The sequence below is a fragment of the Nerophis ophidion genome, linkage group LG01 (genome assembly GCF_033978795.1).
Source record: "Nerophis ophidion isolate RoL-2023_Sa linkage group LG01, RoL_Noph_v1.0, whole genome shotgun sequence".
Classification (NCBI taxonomy): domain Eukaryota; kingdom Metazoa; phylum Chordata; class Actinopteri; order Syngnathiformes; family Syngnathidae; genus Nerophis; species Nerophis ophidion.
In genome coordinates, this window is record NC_084611.1 from 73,954,501 (window position 1) to 73,976,690 (window position 22,190).

The 22,190-nt window shown below is 36.5% G+C and overlaps 1 protein-coding gene across 2 annotated transcripts in view; it reads right to left on the reverse strand.

Annotated features, from left to right (window-relative positions):
* usp43a (ubiquitin specific peptidase 43a) overlaps positions 1-22,190 on the reverse strand; it is a 302,210-nt gene that overhangs the window by 132,574 nt on the left and 147,446 nt on the right. Inside the window, exons 4-6 of one of the 2 annotated variants that reach the window (XM_061911002.1) lie at positions 20,452-20,544; positions 9,976-10,111; positions 1,407-1,560 (exon numbers count right to left, since the gene is read on the reverse strand). In XM_061911002.1, the coding sequence (XP_061766986.1) occupies positions 1,407-1,560; positions 9,976-10,111; positions 20,452-20,544 (383 nt within the window). The remainder of the gene's footprint in view (positions 1-1,406; positions 1,561-9,975; positions 10,112-20,451; positions 20,545-22,190) is intronic. The other variant, XM_061911012.1, reaches the window with a different exon arrangement.

The following is a 22,190-nucleotide window of genomic DNA, read 5'->3' on the forward strand; positions in this document are numbered from 1 at the left end:
TCTGGAGTATTCTTATACTGTACTTCTTATATATTTTTACATTCAATTTCATATACAGTGTGGCAAAAAAGTATTTAGTCAGCCACCGATTGTGCAAGTTCCCCCACTTGAAATGATGACAGAGGTCTGTCATTTTCATCATAGGTACACTTCAACTGTGAGAAACAGAATGTGAAAAAAAAATCCAGGAATTCACATTGTAGGAATTTTAAATAATTAATTTTCTTAATTATGGTGGAAAAGAAGTATTTGGTCAACCATTCAAAGCTCTCACTGATGGCTCAAAATCTCACGATACACGGCCTCATTCATTCTTTCCTTAACACGGATCAGTTGTCCTGTCCCCTTAGCAGAAAAACAGCCCGAAAGCATGATGTTTCCACCCCCATGCTTCACAGTAGGTATGGTGTTCTTGGGATGCAACTCAGTATTCTTCTTCCTCCAAACACGACGAGTTGAGTTTATACCAACATGGAAACATGGATGATACAGCAAAATAGACCAAAATATAACTTTTTGGTATAAACTCAACTCGTCGTGTTTGGAGGAAGAAGAATACTGAGTTGCATCCCAAGAACACCATACCTACTGTGAAGCATGGTGGTGGAAACATCATGCTTTGGGGCTGTTTTTCTGCTAAGGGGACAGGACGATTGATCCGTGTTAAGGAAAGAATGAATGGGGCCATGTATCGTGAGATTTTGAGCCAAAACCTCCTTCCATCAGTGAGAGCTTTGAATGGTTGACCAAATACTTATTTTCCACCATAATTTACAAAAAAATCTTAAAAATTCCTACAATGTGAATTCCTGGATTTTTTTTCACATTCTGTCTCTCACAGTTGAAGTGTACCTATGATGAAAATTACTGACCTCTGTCATCATTTTAAGTGGGAGAACTTGCACAATCGGTGGCTGACTAAATACTTTTTGGCCCCACTGTATTTTAAATATTTTTCTTAGTTTTCAATAAATATTCTTGTCCAGGGTTTACGCCGCATTCCGCCCGAATGCAGCTTAGATAGGCTCCAACACCCCCCGCGACTCCAAAAGGGACAAGCGGTAGAAAAAATGGATGGATAGATCGGCAATATAAATAAATGCAATATATATTCCACACATGGAATCTCATTCACTTGCGCCAGTAAGAATAAAACAAATGGAGATGCAGCATGTGACTTTCATACATCCACGTAATGGCGCTGTCATGCATAAAGAAGCACACAGCAAGATTATGCAAAACAGTCTCGCAGACACACACCACCTCCTTAATTAAGCGGGAACTCTCATGAATCTGAATACGCCCGTTGAGGAATTAAAGTCGATCCGAATGAACAGAAGAACATTTGACACGAGGAATGAGCAAAAATCGGGGCAGGCTTGATGATGAGAAGCACGTCCTGTTACCATGGATACCTGAGCGTGGCAGAGAGCCTCCACGAGCAAAGTGAGGCGAAGCTTGGAAGGCGTAGATGACGTCGCTCTCGGCGATCGCTGTCAGGTCGTCGTCGTCCGAGAAGGAACGCTGAAACCCTGTGGAATACAATTCGGCCAGGATGACCTGCATAGAGAGCCACAATCAGAATTTAGCTTAGTTTGTATTTATTGAGACACTAATTTGCACTATCAAAACCGAACTAAAGTGTAAAACAAATGTCAACTGTAGCAGGGCTGAACGGCAGGGAAAAACTTTCTCTGAACAATTCACACGGATGCTTTATATGCTGGCAGAATAAACGCCGATGCACAAAGAACAAAATAATGGGAAGAGTCTCCAACACACACACCGACGCTCATGAATGAAGGCCAAAAGGATCATTATTAATGATCTCTTTGTTGTTGATATGCTGTGTGAATGACATCAGATCACAAACATGATTAAAAAGGATTGTTTTCATTTAACTTCCGTTTTATTGCAATGTTTAATAAACCAAGCAACAACAAAAAGCACTAATTCAACAGCTGAACAAAATAAAAGATCCCATTTCAACATTTTAAATTCAGTTTCATACATCACAGTGCAAAATGAACAACACATTGTATCAATTTTCCAGCTCACACTTTAGTGCAGGTGTAGGGAATCTATGGCTCTCTGATGACTGCATCTGGCTCTCGGATAAATCTTAGCTGAGATTGCCTAACACAGTGTTTTTCAACCAGTGGGCAGTGGGAGATGAACTAATTTCACCTATTTAGGTTAAAAATATTTTTTGCAAACCAGTAGTTATAGTCTGCAAAGATGTGTTGTTGTTGAGTGTCGGTGCTGTCTAGAGCTCGGCAGAGTAACCGCGTAATACTCTTCCATATCAGTAGGTGGCAGCCGGTAGCTAATTGCTTTGTAGATGTGGGAAACAGCCGGAGGCAGTGTGCAGGTATAAAGGTGTCTGATGATTAAACCAAAAATAAACAAAAGGTGCCTGCCCCTTCCAAAGACATGCACCTGGGGATAGGTTGATTGGCAACACTAAATTGGCCCTAGTGTGTGAATGTGAGTGTGAATGTTGTCTGTCTATCTGTGTTGGCCCTGCGATGAGGTGGCGACTTGTCCAGGGTGTACCTTGCCTTCCGCCCGATTGTAGCTGAGATAGGCGCCAGCGCCCCCTGCGACCCCGAAAGGGAATAAGCGGTAGAAAATGGATGGATGCCTGCCCCTTGGAAAAGTCATTGAAGTTTAGGGAAGGCTATGCAGAACAAAACTATAAATGAACTGGCTACAAAGTAATCAAAAAGAGAATGCTGGACGACAGCAAAGACTTACTGTGGAGCAAAGACGATGTACATCCGAACATGACATGACAATAAACAATGGCCCCACAAAGACGGATAAAAACAACTGAAATAGTCTTGATTTCTAAAACAAAATATATGCGGGAATTATCGCTCAAAGGAAGACATGAAACTGCTACAGGAAAATACCAAAATAAGAGAAAAAGCCACCAAAATAGGAGCGCAAGACAAGAAGTTAAAGACTACACACAGGAAAACAGCAAAAAAGTCCAAATAAGTCAGTGCGTGATGTGACAGGTGGGGACAGTACACCTAATTTGAGACAAGAGCTATATTGATGCATGCTTGAATATGGTTGAAAGTCATACCCAACAACGACTTTTTACTGTCAACAGAGTTTCGTTTTTGAATAATTTCTGCTGGCAGTGTGCCTCCGCATTTTTTCAACGCAAAAAATGTAGCTTGGCTAAAAAAAGGTTGAAAAACACTGGCCTAACACAATAAGTAATTAATAATTTGGCTGGTGATCACAGTTTTGATTGATAGATAGATTGATTGATTGAAACTTTCATTAGTAGATTGCAGAGTACAGTACATATTCTGTACAATTGACCACTAATGGGTAACACCCAAAAAAGTTTTTCAACATGTTTAAGTCGGGGTCCACGTAAATCAATTCATGGTACGTGTTAAAAACAACTTTGAAAATATAAAACATTCTAATGCATTTTAATCTGTCCATCTGTTTTCTACCCCAGTGGTTCTCAACCTTTTTTCAGTGATGTACCCCATGTGAACATTTTTTTAATTCAAGTACCCCCTAATCAGAGCAAAGCATTTTTGTTTGAAAAAAAGAGATAAAGAAGTAAAATACAGCACTATGTCATCAGTTCCGGATGTATTAAATTGTAAAACAGTGCAAAATATTGCTCATTTGTAATAGTCTTTCTTGAACTATTTGGAAAAAAATATATATAAAAATAACAAAAAACTTGTTGAAAAATAAATAAGTGATTCAATTATAAATACAGATTTCTACACATAGAAGTAATCATCAACTTAAAGTGCCCTCTTTGGGGATTGTAATAGAGATCCATCTGGATTCATCAACTTAATTCTAAACATTTCTTCACAAAAAGATAAATCTTTAACATCAATATTTATGGAACATGTCCACAAATAATCTAGCTGTCAACACTGAATATTGCATTGTTGTATTTTTTTTCACAGTTTATGAACTTGCATTCATATTTTGTTGAAGTATTATTCAATAAATATATTTATAAAGGATTTTTTAATTGTTGCTATTTTTAAAATATTTGAAAAACATCTCACGTACCCCTTGGCATACCTTCAAGTACCCCCAGGGGTACGCGTACCCCCATTTGAGAAACACTGTTCTACCCCACCAGTTGAAGAAGTCGCATTAAGAAGTATTTTATTTATTATTGGTTACCTTCAGAAAAACAATGTTATTAAAAAGAATAGGCGACTTATTATACTCAAAAATGTTGTTCTTACTTAAAAATGCACGCATTTAGTTGTATTCAGTGTTCTCACGGAAATACATTTTAAAATATTTGGCTTTCTCTCCGCCAAAAAGGTTCCTGACCCCTGCTTTAGTGTCTGACTGAAGTGACAGAGTTGTAGGCTTTATTTCAAGATGAGTAGCAAATCCTGACTCACCTACTTTTAAAGGCGTCATATTAAAATTTTCTTCTTCATTTCAAACACTTCCTTGTGGTCTACATAACATGTAATTGTGATTATTTTGAGTCAAAATGTCGACCCTCAAGTCGCTTTTTGACCATCTCTACAGGATGCGCCTTTTTATGAGCGGTCTTACGTATGTGCCTCCACTTCGACTGCATATTCTACCCGTTAGCCACGTTGTAGTTTTTAGTGCTTCCATATGGAGTCTACTGAGAGATATACTGTAAGTTTGAACTCTATGTTTATTTGTACTAGAAATGACAACAGCCAAGGATGCATGTGCATGTATGAGCCAGTCTGCACCACAACAAGAGGACACACACAAAAAAAGGCAGAGCTTATTGACTACAGCGGTGGTTCTCAAATACCTCTGGGAGTACTTGAAGGTATGCCAGGAAGGATGTGAGATTTTTTTTTTTGATTCTAAAAATAGCAACAATTCAAAAATCCTTTATAAATATATTTATTGAATGATACTAATAGTTCATAAACTGTGAAAAGAAATGCAACAGTGCAATATTCAGTGTTGACAGCTAGATTTTTTTGTGGACATGTTTCATAAATATTGATGTTAAAGATTTCTTTTTTTGTGAAGAAATGTTTAGAATGAAGTTGATGAATCCAGATGGATCTCTATTACAATCCCCAAAGAAGGCACTTTAAGTTGATGATTACTTCTATGTGTGGACATCTTTATTTATAATTGAATCACTTGTTAATTTTTCAAGAAGTTTTTAGTTATTTTTATATCTTTTTTTCCAAATGGTTCAAGAAAGACCACTACAAATTAGCAATATTTTGCTCTGTTATACAATTTAATAAATCAGAAACTGATGACATAGTGCTGTATTTTACTTCTTTATCTCTCTTTTTCAACCCAAAATGCTTCGCTCTGATTAGGGGGTACTTGAATTAAAAACATTTTCACAGGAGGTACATCACTGAAAAAGGGTTGAGAACCACTGGACTACAGCGTCAAACTACAATGGCAAACTCATGCAAAGCTCTCCGAGTAAATGTCTACCATATATGAAAATATCCGCTGACATCACCAATTGGAAAAATGTCACAAACTGGCTCATTTGGAAGAAGTATGAAGGAAGGCAAGTTTGTTTTAGAAATATCTCCGCCATGCCTCCAAGGCATGGGTACTATTATTGAATTGTTACATTAATATTATAATAATGAGGATATTGCTGATATTTTTCGGACTATAAGGCGCACCTAAAATCCTGTCACTTTCTCAAAAATCGACAGTACGCCTTATAACCCGGTGCGTCTAATGTACGTACTAATTCTGGTTGTGCTTACCCACCTCAGAGCAATTCTTTGCTCCATGGTGTAAGTGTAACCAGTGGATTGCAGTCACACATAAGAGATACCTGTTCAATAAATGACGCAAGCAAGTACAGGCACATGTAAGCATGCAACCCCAAAACGTTTATGTTTCATTGAGAATATACAAAATTTCACACAATGCTCAAAAATCTGTCAAAATGTTTTAGGTCAACTTTAGTAAGCTACAAAGCCGCACCACTTAATGGATTGTCAGGGCTCTTTGCTTTTCCTCTCATTTTGACTCGTACAGTAGGATGCTAAAATCTGCCACTGTTGCCATTTGTAATATAAGTCCTATGTATGATATTTACGTGTCTTTGGTGAGAACCGTACTTGACTCAGACACAAACAAAGGGGCAGAAAGAGACTGACCACAAGGATTTTTTTTTTAATGTACATACAAATCATGTTATGACTCCTTTTAAAGGGGAACTGCAGTTTTTAAATAAATAAAAAAAAACAGTTGCCCATCATTTAAAATCTTTATGCAAGACAAGAACACTTTTTTATTTTTTTATGCATTCTAAGTAGAGATGTCGACCAATTTAAACTTTAAAATGTAATATCGGAAATTATCGGTATCAGTTTAAATTTTTTTTTTTTTTTTTTGTCCTGTCCAGCTTTTTAGGCAAATGATGTAGTTGATGTAGATGCACATATCGGCTGTTCAGATTGTGCCCAGTTCATAATTTCCCTGTTATACAGTATGCCAGGCAGTCTTGCACCAAAGGAGGACTAAGTTATTGTTTACTTTATTACTCTAGTATACTTTAAAGTATAATGAAGCTGTGCGCCTTCATTGTTTTTGTAGCTGTCGTTTTGAGGCATGTTTAAAAAACATTCAAAATAATGCACTTTGTGAAAGTCAAAGTATAGTATTTGCCAAAGTTGTAGTGGGCATCAGGATTATCTCAGGGAGAGCAAGTCCTGAATTCCAAGCTGCTGTTTTGAGGCACGTTAAATACAATAATGCACTTTGTGACTTCAATAATAAATATGGCAGTGCCATAACTTGAGTTGATTTATTTTGGAAAACTTTGTTACATTGTTTAATGTTTAATCACAACAAAATTAGGCATAATAATGTGTTAATTCCACGACTGTTTATATGGGTATCGGCTGATATCGGTAATTAAGAGTTGGACAATATCGGAATATCAGATATCGGCAAAAAAGTAATTAACGAAAATCTCTAATTTTTAGTCTTTATTTACGGCAAAAACGAGATGGCTGACAACGCAGCTCATGTGAGGACTCTTTTGCGCCTATAAACCCCTCTAAAAAACATCCAAAAAACACCAACAATACTCCATTTTGATCTAGTGACCTAAATATTAACCAAGCATTAGCGATATTGTTATTGCAAGAGCTAATGCAGACAAACTATTTTTGGTGGCGCCATGATCACAGAGCGCTAACTGGCATATGCTGCTCTATTGATATAATGACCCGGTGAGCTGCTGCATCGCCTCTGAGTTGATGAAAGGTAATTTCCGATTACAAACCATGCCTCTCACCAGGATAGGAGAAAGTTGCGGCGATAAGCAGAGAAGTTGGTGAACTTTGAAATTCAACTTATAACATCCGAGTGGATTATGATTAATTCTTCATCTAAAAGGGAAGATACGAACATCCTATCAGTCGGCATCCCAGTGAGAGCAGACATTGTACAGTAAGTGATTGTTTTACTATGTTCATTGTTTGTACATCTTGTTCAGAAGTTAGCAATACTGTTACATGATTCTTACTGTTTCACTAAAGCTGGAAATGATTAGCACACAGCTTTTAAAACATGTAGCTCATCCTCCTTATATTAAAAAATATACGGTCCTGGATCATCATTTGTCTCAAAGTAGTCTCTGATGTCTCTGACCAAGTCTGCCATGAGTAGTCGGGTTGTTGTTGTTAAAGGGAAAAGTGAACGCTGTGGTACGTCTGTGAAATTAATACACCCCCATATGCCTAAAATGAGTAAAATATAAAAATATTACATGTTATTATGAATGTGCTCTTTACTAATATACTTACAACGTGTATAAAACAACTTTGATGGAGGTTTTAGAGCGCTTTATAGGTGGAATGGAGTGACTCCCAATACCTCTATTGTTAGCTGATTTTTGCTTATGTTTATTTACGAATTAGATTGCATAAAAAAAGAAAAATATATGTGTTCTTGTCTAAATCAATCAATCAATGTTTATTTATATAGCCCTAAATCACAAGTGTCTCAAAGGGCTGCATAAACCACAATGACATCCTCGGTTCAGATCCCACATAAGGGCAAGGAAAAACTCACAACCCAGTGGGATGTCAATGCGAATGATAGGCACCATTTTTAAAAAAAAATGCTGTTCCTCTTATATTTATTTATAAAGCCCCAATGGCTAATACAAATCCTTAGTGACTAACAAGTAATAGTTTGAACACTGCACACCACCCTATACAGCAGTGATTTTCAAAATCTGGTCAGGGCAGATGCCAAATAATCACTTGATTAAAGTACAGTGTTTTATTTTCCTAAATTCAAACACAGTGTTACTGTTCAAACTGTGTGTAATGCCACAGTGGCCAAAACTATTAAAAATACTTTATTGTAAAGCCTGTTTTTTAGTGATTACTTAGCGCTACTGTGCTACTGTATTTTAATGTTGGATATTATGGTCAAGTATTTTCTGGGGTGGTACTTACTGAAAAAAAAACGTTTTGAGAACCACTGCTTGAGAGTAATTTGAGGATTGACGCTAGCAGTAACACAACATAAGAGCTGTCCTGGATGGTCCACAACTAATCAAGGTGATCTAGTGTCATCATGGCAACGACAAAGATGATTTTCTCCTTTTTTCACCTGACCAGTGTGCAATCAACATAGCGTGCGAGCTTCTATCTAAGGTTAGCTGGCTACATAATGCCTGCCTTTAAAGTTGGGGGCCTTGCATTATTTCCAGGCTAAATACAGTAGAGAAGGGGTCACCAACCTTTTTGAAACCAAGGGCTACTTCTTGGGTACTGATTAATGCGAAGGGCTACCAGTTTGATACACACTTAAATAAATTGCCAGAAATAGCCAATTTGCTCAATTTACCTTTAATAAATAAATCTATATATATAAAAAAATGGGAATTTCTATTCCGTCGTACATTTTTTTTCCTTTTACGGAAGGTTTTTTTGTAGAGAATAAATGATGGAAAAAACACTTAATTGAACGGTTAAAAAGAGGATAAATCACTAAAAAAATGAAAATTAAAATTTGAAACATAGTTTATCTTCAATTTTGACTCTTTAAAATTCAAAATTCAACCGGAAAAAATGAAGACAAAATCTAGCTAATTCGAATCTTTTTGAAAAAATTAAAAAAAGAATGTATGGAACATTATTAGTATTTTTTCCTGATTAGGATTATTTTTAGAATTTTGATGACATGTTTTGAAATAGGTTAAAATCCAATTCGCACTTTGTTATAATATATAACAAATTGGACCAAGCTATATTTCGAACAAAGACAAATCATTATTTCTTCTAGATTTTCCAGGACAAAAATGTTAAAAAATAAATTCAAAAGACTTTGAAATAAGATTTAAATTTGATTCTACAGATTTTTTAGATTTGCCAGAATAATTTTTGGGAATTTTAATCATAATAAGTTTGAACAAGTATTTCACAAGTATTCTTTGTCGAAAAAACAGAAGCTAAAATGAAGAATTAAATTAAGATGTATTTATTATTCTTTACAATAAAAAAAAAAAACTTGAACATTGATTTAAATTGTCAGGAAAGAAGAGGAAAGACTTTAAAAGGTAAAAAGGTATATGTGTTTAAAAATCCTAAAAATCATTTTTAAGGTTGTATTTTTTCTCATAAATTGTCTTTCTGAAAGTTATAAGAAGCAAAGTAAAAAAAATAATGAATTTATTTAAACAAGTGAAGACCAAGTCTTTAAAATATTTACTTGGATTATCAAATTCTATTTGAGTTTTGTCTCTCTTAGAATTAAAAATGCCGAGCAAAGCGTGACCAGCTTGCTAGTAAATAAATAAAATGTAAAGAAAAAATAGAGGCAGCTCACTGGTAAGTGCTGCCATTTGAGCTATTTTTAGAACAGGCCAGCGGGCTACTCATCTGGTCATTACGGGCTACCTGGTGCCTGTGGGCACCGCGTTGGTGACCCCTGCAGTAGAGGAACACAACTGTGAGTATGTACCTGCTCTGGAGTGATGCCACCCTCCTCAGCCACCATGGCCCTTAAGGTGGACAAGGAACCAAAAAGAGGCACAGCAAGGCCAACCCGCAGATACCTTTGACCCTTGGTGCTGAACACCAACGTTACACACATGGGCCTGCAAACAGATGCATGCATACACATATTATCAGTGTTGCTGTGCACATACTGTAGAACTCCAGGTAAAAAGATAAAATAATTGGATTTAAGGGACAAATGGTAGAAAATGAATGGATGGATGGACCAGGAGCCGCGACCCTTCACAGGATAAGTGGCAGAGAAGGACGGGATGGACAGACTGTAGGGTACATGAATCAATTTGGCAAATGTATTTCATTTAGCTGAAAAGCTGCACGCAAACCAGCATGTAAAATAAGGACGACACGCACTGACGCACATTTTAATATCCAACATTTTTTGGGGGCAGGGGTTGGGGACTGTTGTGTAAAATCCAATTTCGCAACTATGGATAATCTAATCTGTTTGTTTGTGTACTACACTGTCGAAAAATCCTCTTTGTTCTGAGACATTTACAGGACAGTACATTTAAATATGAAAAACATAAACATTTACAAAAAAAGAGAGGAAGACAGAGAGAGAGAGAGCATGTCCACAAAAAGGCGACGGGAGTCAGATCGCAGACAATAAAGCAGGGGTGTCCAAAGTGCGGCCCGCAGCTAATTGTTTACCGGCCCGCCACACATTCTGGAAATGCTGTTGCAAAAATAAAAAAATAAAAAAACATTAAAAAAAGTGGAATGAGGTGAAATCTAACGAAAAAAAGTTGCAGTGTTGACACAACGCTGCCATGCAGGCAGTTTTTTTTTTCTCTTTTGTCTATTTTTCTTTTTCTTTTTTTGCCGTTGCTCAAAAAAGAACATAACAATGATATATTGAATTATTCACCTATTCAAAGCTCAAATTCTTTCAAATATTTTACTTTAAAATGTTTTCTGTGGAAAATATGGCATATATTGTGTGTTTGCCATACAAATACATCAACGATTTCTTTGACATAAAAAAAGCAAAATTATAGTAGAAACGTAAAATCGACAGATATATCTGAAGTGTTGAAAGTTTAAAAAAAAAATATATATATATATAATAAAAATGTATCACTTTATGAGTGGAGCACCTTTTGGATCCCACATATATTTAATGGCATAGCTCGGTTGGTAGAGTGGCCGTGCCAGCAACTTGAGGGTTGCAGGTTCGATTCCCGCTTCCGCCATCCTATTCACTGCCGTTGTGTCCTTGGGCAAGACACGTTACCCACCTGCTCCCAGTGCCACCCACACTGGTTTAAATGTAACTTAGATATTGGGTTTCACTGTGTAAATCGCTTTGAGTCACTTGAGAAAAGCGCTACATAAATATAATTCACTTCACTTATTTATCTTTTCACTGAAATACCTAAAAAATAATAATAAATTAAAATAAGTGGTGTCCTGCATTATTGATCTTTTCAAGGCTCTGCTTCACATCAAATATTGCTTTCTGAATGCTTTGGGCAGTGGGGGAAATACTGCATATCTCCGTTTTATTATAAAATCAATCAATCAATGTTTATTTATTTAGCTTAGTGTCTCAAAGGGCTGGACAAGCCAAAACGACATCCTCGGCTCAAAACAAAAACAAAGTTGTCTTTGACAGAAAAGGCATAACATTTTTATTTTTTTTGTTTTAACTTTATATCAACCTGAAGTTGATATACTCTAGAGATTTACTGTAAGCGTTAAATAAAAAAAGATAGTAATAATTTGACTTGTTTTTAACATTTTAATGACTTAGAGCCTTTATGGAGCCCTCAAGGTAAAAAACAAAAAACAAAATTCTTATATTTTGTTATGGTTTGAAAAAATGACAAATATCAAAACGGCCCCCGCATGCTTTAATTTTTCTGTGTGCTGCTTTATTGCGACCCCTGCAATAAAGCAAAAGATACAATTTAATGTTTCTACTGTAATATGTGCATTACTTTTGCCAGCACAGCACAGTGGGTGGATCTCCTGTGAGAGGAAGGTGGGGGGTTAATCATTGTGCAATGCAGTCTACTGAAAATGATGGAAAGTGCCCCTCTACGTAGCAACTCACACTGTGGTCAAAGTTGGAATTGCCACAAAACACATTTAAAGATATTCAACACTCCACTGTCATCTGGCGGCTCAAAATTAATAATAATAATAATAATAAGTAGCTTTATTGTCTCCAAGGTGAAATTTGTCTTGGACATCAAGACACAGCGTTTTACGTACATATAGTTCATCCGACAATACAGTGAGGACAGTAAACAGTGCGCAGGTATATCAGTTAGTTATAAGATCACACATTACACTCCCCCTGTATTGCACACCTTCCGTATTGCGCTATCACAATATTGCACTCTTTATTATTGCATCCGGTTATTACGGTACTTTTCTCTTGTTAAGTGTTTTGATTGCCAGTGGGACAAAGGGAAATGTATACCTGTTGACTTTGTATGTTGCTGCTCTGTACCATTTACCATTTGGCATCAAAACAATTTCACTATGAAGTATGTGGTGGGGATAGTGCACCCCACCTCCTCTCCCCACAAATTTGTTATGCTTTATGTGTCAGGTAAACCGTGACAAATGGGGCCGTATGAATCTCCTTCCTACTGTGTATTGTGTTAGCAGTTTGTATGTTGTCTGAGGAGCAGTTTTCATCATGTCAGAGATGATTGAGATAAAAGTGCTATGAAAAATAGTGATAGGAAATAGAAAAAGAAACCAATTGTGTTGGTTTATACCAGGCAAGCCCACACTTTTTCTGCAGCCGAGCTACTTTTCAATTGACCGAGTCGAAGGAATCTACCTCATTCATATATATAATTTATATTTAGGAAACTTATTTTATTTGTTTTACTTTTTATAATTAGCCCATTGAGTCAGACTGCTGAGAAATATGATGAACATTTCCAAGCATTTACAAGCAGTTCACCCAAAATTCAATCATTTTTCAAACGTTGAAAACTATTTTCAAAGGTTTTAAGCTCCTGTACGAACCCTGAGCACGTGGAGCAAGACTTTTACATGCCTTATATTTTTTGCCTGTTTTCCCACCTTTATGAATAATTCAACTAGCAAAGCAATGGGTGGGAAACATTATTTTGAAATATAGGGCAGGGCGATATATCGATATATTCGATATATCGCAAGTTTGTATCTGTGCGATAAAGAAAATTACTATATCGTGATCTCTTTCTACTCTCTTCTTCTCACAGAGACATAAAACAAGCGCACTTTCTTACATACGTCAGAGAGGTAGTGGCATGGGCAACATTAGCTGTGGTGCTAACGGTGCGGTGCGAGTGGTACTACGAGAGAAAGAAGGTGCGAATCTGGTAACATATGAAGGAAGAATTAATTCCCAAGAAAAACAGCACGGGGTCCATCGTCTGGCGGTGGTTTGGCTTCCAGCGGAAAAAGTTTAACAGACAACCGTATTATGTCAAGTAGGCAGCAAAAGTGTTGCTACAAAAAGTAGCATGACTGCTTATTTGTAGCATGACTTAGAGGGGGGCGGGGGCGTCACCCACATCTGCGGTACTCTCCACGGTTTCTCATAGTCATTCACGTTGACATCCCACTGGGTTGTGAGTTTTTCCTTGCCTTTATGTGGGCTTTGAACCGAGGATGTCGTTGTGGCTTGTGCAACCCTTTGAGACACTTGTGATTTACGGCTATATAAATAAACATTGATTGAATGATTGACTTTAAAAGTCACTCGCTAGAGAATGAAAAGTGCTTCAAACTCTGGATGTCAACATCTCCGGCAGGAGCCAGACCAACAAAATGCAGAAGCAACCATTTCCAGATCAACACCGTATGAAAAAAATAGTCAACAAAAGAAGGAGATAATGTCCGCATTAACCTACCACATAGCGAAGGACATACACTATTTGATTTCCTATTATGCAGCTCATTTTTATTAGTCACTTATTGAAATATATTGTGTGACATCATGCACAAAAGTGCACTCTGTTTTTAAACTATTGTAGTGGCGTTCTGTACCAAAAATGCACTTTGATTTAGTGTTGTTTTGATGTGTCATCTTAGTGACATCATCCACAAAAGTGCACTAATAGCTTTTTTTAAAATGTCTCTGACAATCTTGCACTTTCTGTTTTGGAAATGACATGAATGTTTGTGCCACTGCTTAATAACTGTTTAATAAATACAGTTTTGGTCAATTGACTTAGTTGTGATTTCCCTCTCTGCATCAAAGTTAAAAATAAGCATATATTAATGTAGTATTTTAATGTAGACACATAGAATCATCATACTGCTGTGATTGTATGCATCAAGTGTTAATTCAAGGCTAAGGCAAAATATGGAGATGACTTTGCCTAAAAATAATGAGTTATTAATAAAAGGCCATATCGCCCAAACCTACTGAAATATGAACAAATCAACCACTATCACCTCTTGAGGACTAACGTAGTCCAACAATAGAATATGGTCCAGCACTAGCTCTGTTTACTGTGTATGAATGTCTGCTTTAAACACTGTGTATATGTTATTAAACGCCCATGCAGCTATTGGCATTATTATCTGCAGCACACAGGCATCGACGTCCTGCTGCCAGCCCGCTCATGCTTGATCTCTCGGGACTTGACACCGAGCATACCTTCTGCCGAGATAATGCCGTGGCAGTAATGCGCAATGACACAAGTTTGTGTGTTTTGATGGACGCTCACAGTGTTTTGTGAAATGAAAGGGACCACCTGCACAAGAGAATGCTGGGAATCAGCAAGAATTTCACTGTATTAATGAGACGGTCTTACGAAACGACAACCTAGTCCGTTTTAAAAAAAGAATGCCAACGTTACCGAAAGGATACCTTTTCAAACAAGGGCATGCAAAAAGTCTGAAAACACTATTGTAGCATAATAAATGTACACTATGTTATGGAAGTAAACACACAAATGTGAATTCAGCGCTACCAGACTATTTTTAGCACTCACATGATTATAGGAGTTTTCAAAAGCTCCACTCTGTTTAGCAGACTCCAAATGTCGTCATGCAAACTAATGGCCTTAACATTCTACATTTTATCCATTTTCAATTAAAACTGTGTTTACAATTATGCAAAACGATTAAACAACACAACTACTTCAATTGGCAGGCCTTTCTGATTGTTTTCCTCATCCCATTACACGCTTTATCTTTCTATTCAACGTTGTATTCATTGTTAACATGCAGCTTCTAGTTTAGTTCAACTTTTCCCAACTAACCCTTTTTGGGTGAGAGACTTAATAGTCACATTTATTCCTAATGTATGCATGTCCTTAAAAACTCAGCTTGATGAAACATTTCCCTAATACGTTAACATTTTTAGTTCTTTTAACCTTAAATAATTATACAAAAGTCAGCAAAAACTGCAAGGGCTGCTGTCAGAGTTAGTTTGTGACGATCCCCAATAGATGGAGGCAGGCATGGAGTGAGAAAACAGGATTTAATAAAAATAATAGAACTAGTACAAACAAAAGGGTACTAACACAAAGCGCGCACGAGGCGGATAACAAACTAAGGGAGCTAGCATGGGAGCTAGAAAACAAAAGGAGTTTAACATGGAAGTTAATAAAAACAAAAAGGGTCTAACATGGAAGCTAGCGGGTAGCGAGCAGGAAAACAGAAGTCGTAACGTGTAGTACAAAACAAACTGGAAGCAGGGAACAAAAAACAGTAAGCTACAAATATCTAACGGATATAGCTTACCGCCACGCTGCAAATACAAGACACGGCACGACACGACAGGAGCGACAAAAGCGACATCGACAGGACAATAATCCAGCACTGACTGGAGGACAAAAGCAGGTACAAAAAGGAGTGGGCTGATTGACACCAGGTGTGGCAAAGTGCCAATCAACCGCAGATGAGGGGAAAACAGCGTACAGGGAAAAAAACAGGAAACAGACAAAATAAGAGCGCTGACAGGAACTAAAAACAGGAAATACTAAACACACACAGAGGAAAAACTAAAATACAAACTGTCAGTGGCAAGCCTGACAGGCTGCAGCGATGTATTAATTATATTGATTGATTTAAATATATTTAAAAAAAAATACCTTTGATTTGTATTGTGTTGCTTGGAACTTAAAACATGTGGCCATTGTTTACGCAAGACTGCTCAAGTAGAGCGGTGAACCTACGGTGATGTCGGTCGCACTGCTGGTGATGTGGCGTTTGTGTGTTGTGGGGAAAGTGAAGTGTGGTGAGAGAAAGAAAGCAAAGGGCCCAAAGAAGACAGGAGAAACTCTCAAAATGTGTTGCGATAATTTAAAACTGAAAAGTACAGACATATGGGTGAAAATATTGCACTGTCAAACTGAGCTGGCATTTTGCAATGTCACTCCATCAATGATGCAGCACGTTACCAGAAAGCATCATGCATATTACTTCAGTAGCTAATGCCATTTTGTGTGTGACTTGCATAACAAATATTGTATTAAAACTCATGTGAAAACATGCTAGCATCATAGCATCTACAGTTTGTATGTTATTTTTAACAAGTTTGTTCAAAAACCACACACCACTACTCCAATGAATACCTTTTCAAATGTGTGTCTTAAACTGTTAAATACATTGTCACTCAATGTATCATACCTTATCAGAAATTTTAGCTTTGTTCTTTCTGCCGCCAATTTAAAAAATCCTCGAATATTCAAACTATCCATCCATTTCCCACAAAAGACACATTGAGGCGAGAAAGTGTGTTTTATTTGATAACTGGATTAATCGAACACATCAATCGATGGATTGTTCTATTTCTAAAATAATCTACAGATGCAGCCCTATATTATGATGAGTTATAACAAAATATTATGCAAATCATCTGTCATACATACATTTTTGGGGAAATATTTATTTTGGACACGTCAAAAATAGGTGAAAAGGAAACCCAACACAAAACAACGAACGATGAGCTACACTTTGAACCCTGCGACTTATAAAACGGTGCGACTAATTTTTTTATTTTTATTTTTTTTTTCCCGCTAATTTCCATTATTTTTCATGTTCATTAATGTTGTTTTCAATAAATCCAAGCTGAGGACTGAAGTGGTGTGTTATTGTTTGTGCTATGGCGCTATTTTTTTGGACGAGTTGAAAATGTACCTAAGGGTTTGCCTTAAAACGAAAGTAAAACCATCCATATCGTTTCTGCTTGAAAGGATTCTTCATTCATTAATTCAAGCAAATTTAACTGAAACATTTTTACTTAATAATTTGTCCCATTTGTGATATCTGTAGGAGTTTTTTCATGCATATTTGTACATGCTATCATAATTAAGGAAGCTAACGTCGTTTGAAGTGGCTAATATGCTAACACCGTTTACGAGCGTCTGTTTTAGTATTATTAACTCACAATGGCATAGTTTTTGTAGTGTTTCAGTTTCACAAATTCTTCAGTAAATTCCCCAAAAGGTCACAGTGGACTTATTGAGTGTGTTTAGCTGATTGGAAAGCTAGCTACCGCAGCTAGTGGGTCCATGACAATGTCTTCTGTTTTCTTTGATCAGCTGTTTACTGTTGTGTTAGAGACACCATTTGTAAACAATTAACGTACGTAAATAACTCATTTCAAAGCGTATACATTTGCAGCACTACAAATACACAATTAAATATATTTTTTATTCTTAAGTTTAGTGGGTGCGGGTTATATCCCGGTGTGCTCTATAGCAGGGGCGTCGCCAGACATATTTCACTGGGGCACGTGCCCCACTGTTGATCTGCAGTGCCCCAGTAAAAATTTCACCAATAAAAAAAAACGCTTCAGAGTTTTAAGTCTACATAACATAGACAACAGCGCACATACTACTTAGTATGGTAATTGATTGCTACTGTATTCAGTCCACGAAACAGTGAGCACATAGCTACTTAATATGGTAATTTATTCACTTGTGGATCGAGACTTCGGTTGAGAGAGAGAGAGAGAGAGAGAGGGGGGATTCGAATCGCTGCGTGAGGTAGGTGACGTTAGCCAACAACAGATTGTTAATTACAATATTTGGATTTTGATTTGACTCAAACTGTAACTCCTAGATGGATTTAAGTAAGTTATTCGCTCGCAGCAGAGAAGAAGCGAGGAATGAGAAATGTAAGTGAAGTCCTAGCTAGCTAGGCAACATCATTGTCTTAAGTTGATGCTAAGTTAGCTAACGTTATTCCTTGTATCAAGACAAACATATTCATTTGCTGTACGAGCAGTCGGGGGAATTTCCAATGAACATGAAACATAATGTTGGTTATTGTCTGCTGGTTCTGCATCAATGATGATTTGGAGTCAGCATGTGTGAGTTGAGTGCTTCTCAAATGGTTTATCTTCAGGAAGAAAAACACTTTTCCATTTCATCAAGTCGTGAGCCAATTTTTAAATCATTCAAGTTTATTTCACAGAAAAATAGCACAGCAGACTTGTCTTGTTAATCGGTGTGACTTTGACTAAAATAATGTTGTTTTGTCACCAGAAAAATGGCTACAGCTAAAGCATCTGGTTTTATTTCCAGAAAAAATAGTAACATTTCTGTATTTGTTTTCAAAAAGATGGCTGAAAATATCGGGTTTTGCCCCATTTAGATTTTTTTTAAATATATTTCCATGTCTGTCCTGAGTCCTCCTCCAACTTGTTAGTCGGTTTGCCTTTTGCTAAAATACTCACTAATAGTCACTAGAAAAAAGGCTAAAATAATCTGGTTTTGTTGCCACAATTTGATTTTTTTCTCCCTAACCTTTTTTTTTTGTATGCACACATCTGACTGCGACTCACTGAAAATGACACACAATCCACTTTTATGTCACGACCCAGCAGTTGGGAACCACTGGTCAACTGTATAACAGTTACTGTAATATTTCCATGTCTGTCCAGAGTGATTGACCACTTTGCAAAAATGAAAAGGAGACGTTACAGTTTACTTCTCAGAAAATGATTCCCTGAACAGACACACAACATTTGTTCATTTATTCTACTACTGTGGCTTTATTGTTTTGTGTATCTGAAATAGGATTAGCCACATTGCCATAAATGGAAGTTAAATAATATAAAATAATCCAGAGATGTAGGGGTGCTTTATTTTTTGTTTTACTTTTGTAGATGTTAAATTTGCAGATGATTACTGCAATATATATTTAAAAAAGATTCATTGCTCTTTGTTTTTGCTTTTACCAGAAGCAGTTTAGAAGTCTGGAGTAAAAAAGTGCACAAGTAGGTCAAATGCATTAGTTAATTTCAGGTGGTTAATGAAAGATCCATACAACATCATCTGATATGATTTCATAGTTTAAAGCACTATTTATGTATTTTTTATGATAAATAAGTGCTAAAAATGTTTTTGCTTGCGCGCTTTGCACGCTCACATGAATTATTTGTGCCCCAGGTGTGCCCCAGTACAGTATTAGGTCTAGTGACGCCCCTGCTCTATAGTCCGAAAAATACAGTAATAAAAGAAATAAAAGCTGATAGCAGCGATGGATGGGAACGAGTATTTATAGCCATCTTTTGTATTGAAGGGGGAAATGCAAACTTCCTGTTGATTTTAGCTGGGGGATGTCAGTGTATGAAATGTAGGTCTAAGTGAGACCTACATAGAGGTTTTTTGTTTCATGTGTCTCTGACATTCCTATGGGAGTTAGAGGCAGTTTTGTCTGAGCAGGGTGCCGCCATCTTGAGACAGCACCAGCGCACCAGCAGCAGAGCAGCAGTCCTTTGAGGGCTAATAAAATCCAAACCGGATCAGTAATTAAAACTCTTTCATCAACTTTCAATCGGAAGGGTTCAGTCTCTCTCCTGTGCTTATTTGAAGCCGACACGACAAACGCGCTCAGAGGAGATAATGTTTGAAAAAAGGTGACTGTTTTTACACAACTTTTGTTTTGAAGGGGGAATTGCAAACTTCCTGTTGATTTTTGCTTGGGGTTGTCACTGTATGAAATATAGGTCTAAGTGAGACCTACATTGAGGTTTTTGTTTCATGTGTCTACGACATTCCTACTGGGAGTTAGAGGCAGTGTCTGTGTTTTCTTCCTAGGGAGCGCTAGAGCGCAATTTTGAGTTTTGGGCTTTGGTTTTTTGATTAAATTGCAACTTTTGCCAGTCCTGATAATTGTGTGTCCAATTTGGTGAGTTTTGAAGCATGTTAAGGGGGTCAAATTACAGCTCAAAGAGGCAGCGGTATAATAATAAAGAATAAAAAATAATAATAAAACGCTAGAAATTCAATAGGGTCCTCTGTCCCTTTGGGACATCGGTCCCTAAATATTAAAATAAAATAACATAGTAATGTTTTGAACATGTTTACAGTTAAATTTTTACAGTTTGTAATTTTAACATGTCCTAAATCCTACACCTTTCCTGGCGGAAAATAATTTCTGACACAATTGTTAATAGGAAATCAATGTTGCTTTTTGACTGTATGTGTGTACATGTTACATGCATTACCTGGTTTGTCGCAGAGGGATGGGCAGGGAGATACATAGAAAAGGGTCGAAGGTGTTGCTCTGCTTAAGGCAATGAGGACACGTCAGAGAGGACCTGGGGAGAAGAGAAAAGAAGCAGCAAAAACAATTTAGTCTTGTTACATACTTTCCTTTGCACCGGTATTACAGTTAATACAAATATATTTTAGAAAGAAATATATATTTGAGACTTTAGAAAGAGAGATTTATTTGAGACAATACCGCCATACCGGTATCTTTTGATGTGCCTTTGTTATGGTCGTTTGTATTTCTCTGCACCTGATGAGCAAAGAACAGGGCTTAACCTGCCCCTTGCGTATTTATGTAGGCTTCTCTGATGCAAAACAATGCGACAAAACAAACTTTATGAAAACATGTGGCGGCAGCGGTGCCAACTTCTCGTCTTCAGAGTAATGCAATGCAATGACTACAGACTTATCTACACCAGGGGTCACCAACTTTTTTGAAAGCAAGAGCTACTTCTTGGGTACTGATTAATGTGAAGGGCTACCAGTTTGATACACACTTAAATAAATTGCCAGAAATAGCCAGTTAGCTCAATATACCTTTAATAAATAAATCTATATATAAAAAAAAAATTGTATTTCTGTCTGTCATTCCGTCGTACATTTTTTTTCCTTTACGGAAGGTTGTTTGTAGGGAATAAATGATGAAAAAAACACTAACTTGAACGGTTTAAAAGAGGAGAAAACAGGAAAAAAAATGAACATTTAATTTTGAAACATAGTTTATCTTCAATTTCAACCTTTTAAAATTCAAAATTCAACCAAAAAAAATGAAGACAAAAACTAGCTGATTCAAATCTTTTTGAAAAAATTCAAAAAATAATTTATGGAACATCATTAGTAATTTTTCCTGATTAAGTTTATTTTTAGAATTTTGATGACATGTTTTAAATAGGTTAAAATCCAATCTGCACTTTCTTAGAATATATAACAAATTGGACCACCCTATATTTCTAAGAAAGACAAATCATTATTTCTTTTAGATTTTCCCGAACAAATTTTTTTTAAAGAAATTCAAAATACTTTGAAATAAGATTTAAAATTGATTCTAGAGATTTTCTAGATTTGCCAGAATAATTTTTTTGAATTTTAATCATAATAAGTTTGAAGAAATATTTCACAAATATTCTTTGTCGAAAAAACAGAAGCTTAAATGAAGAATTAAATTAAAATGTATTTATTATTCTTTACAATGAAAAAAATACTTGAACATTGATTTAAATTGTCAGGAAAGAAGAGGAAGGAATTTAAAAGGTAAAAAGGTATATGTGTTTTAAGGTTGTATTTTTTCTCTGAAATTGTCTTACTGAAAGTTATAGGAAGCAAAGTAAAAAAATAAATGATTTTTTTTTACAAGTAAAGACTAAGTCTTTAAAATATTTTCTTGGATTTTCAAATTCTATTTGAGTTTTGTCCCTCTTAGAATTAAAAGTGTTGAGCGAAGCGAGAGTAGTTTGCTCGTAAATGAATAAAATGTAAAAAATAGAGGCTGGTAAGTGCTGCTATTTGAGCTATTTTTAGAACAGGCCAGTGGGCTACTCACCTGGTCCTTACGGGCTACTTGGTGCCCGCGGTCACCTCGTTGGTGACCCCTGATCTACACAGACACCAATTCGCTTGAGAAGCTATATCTCTTCTTTTAGCAACTTTATCACAAATCTCATCCGTTAATGTTGTTAACTTCTATTAGCAACGT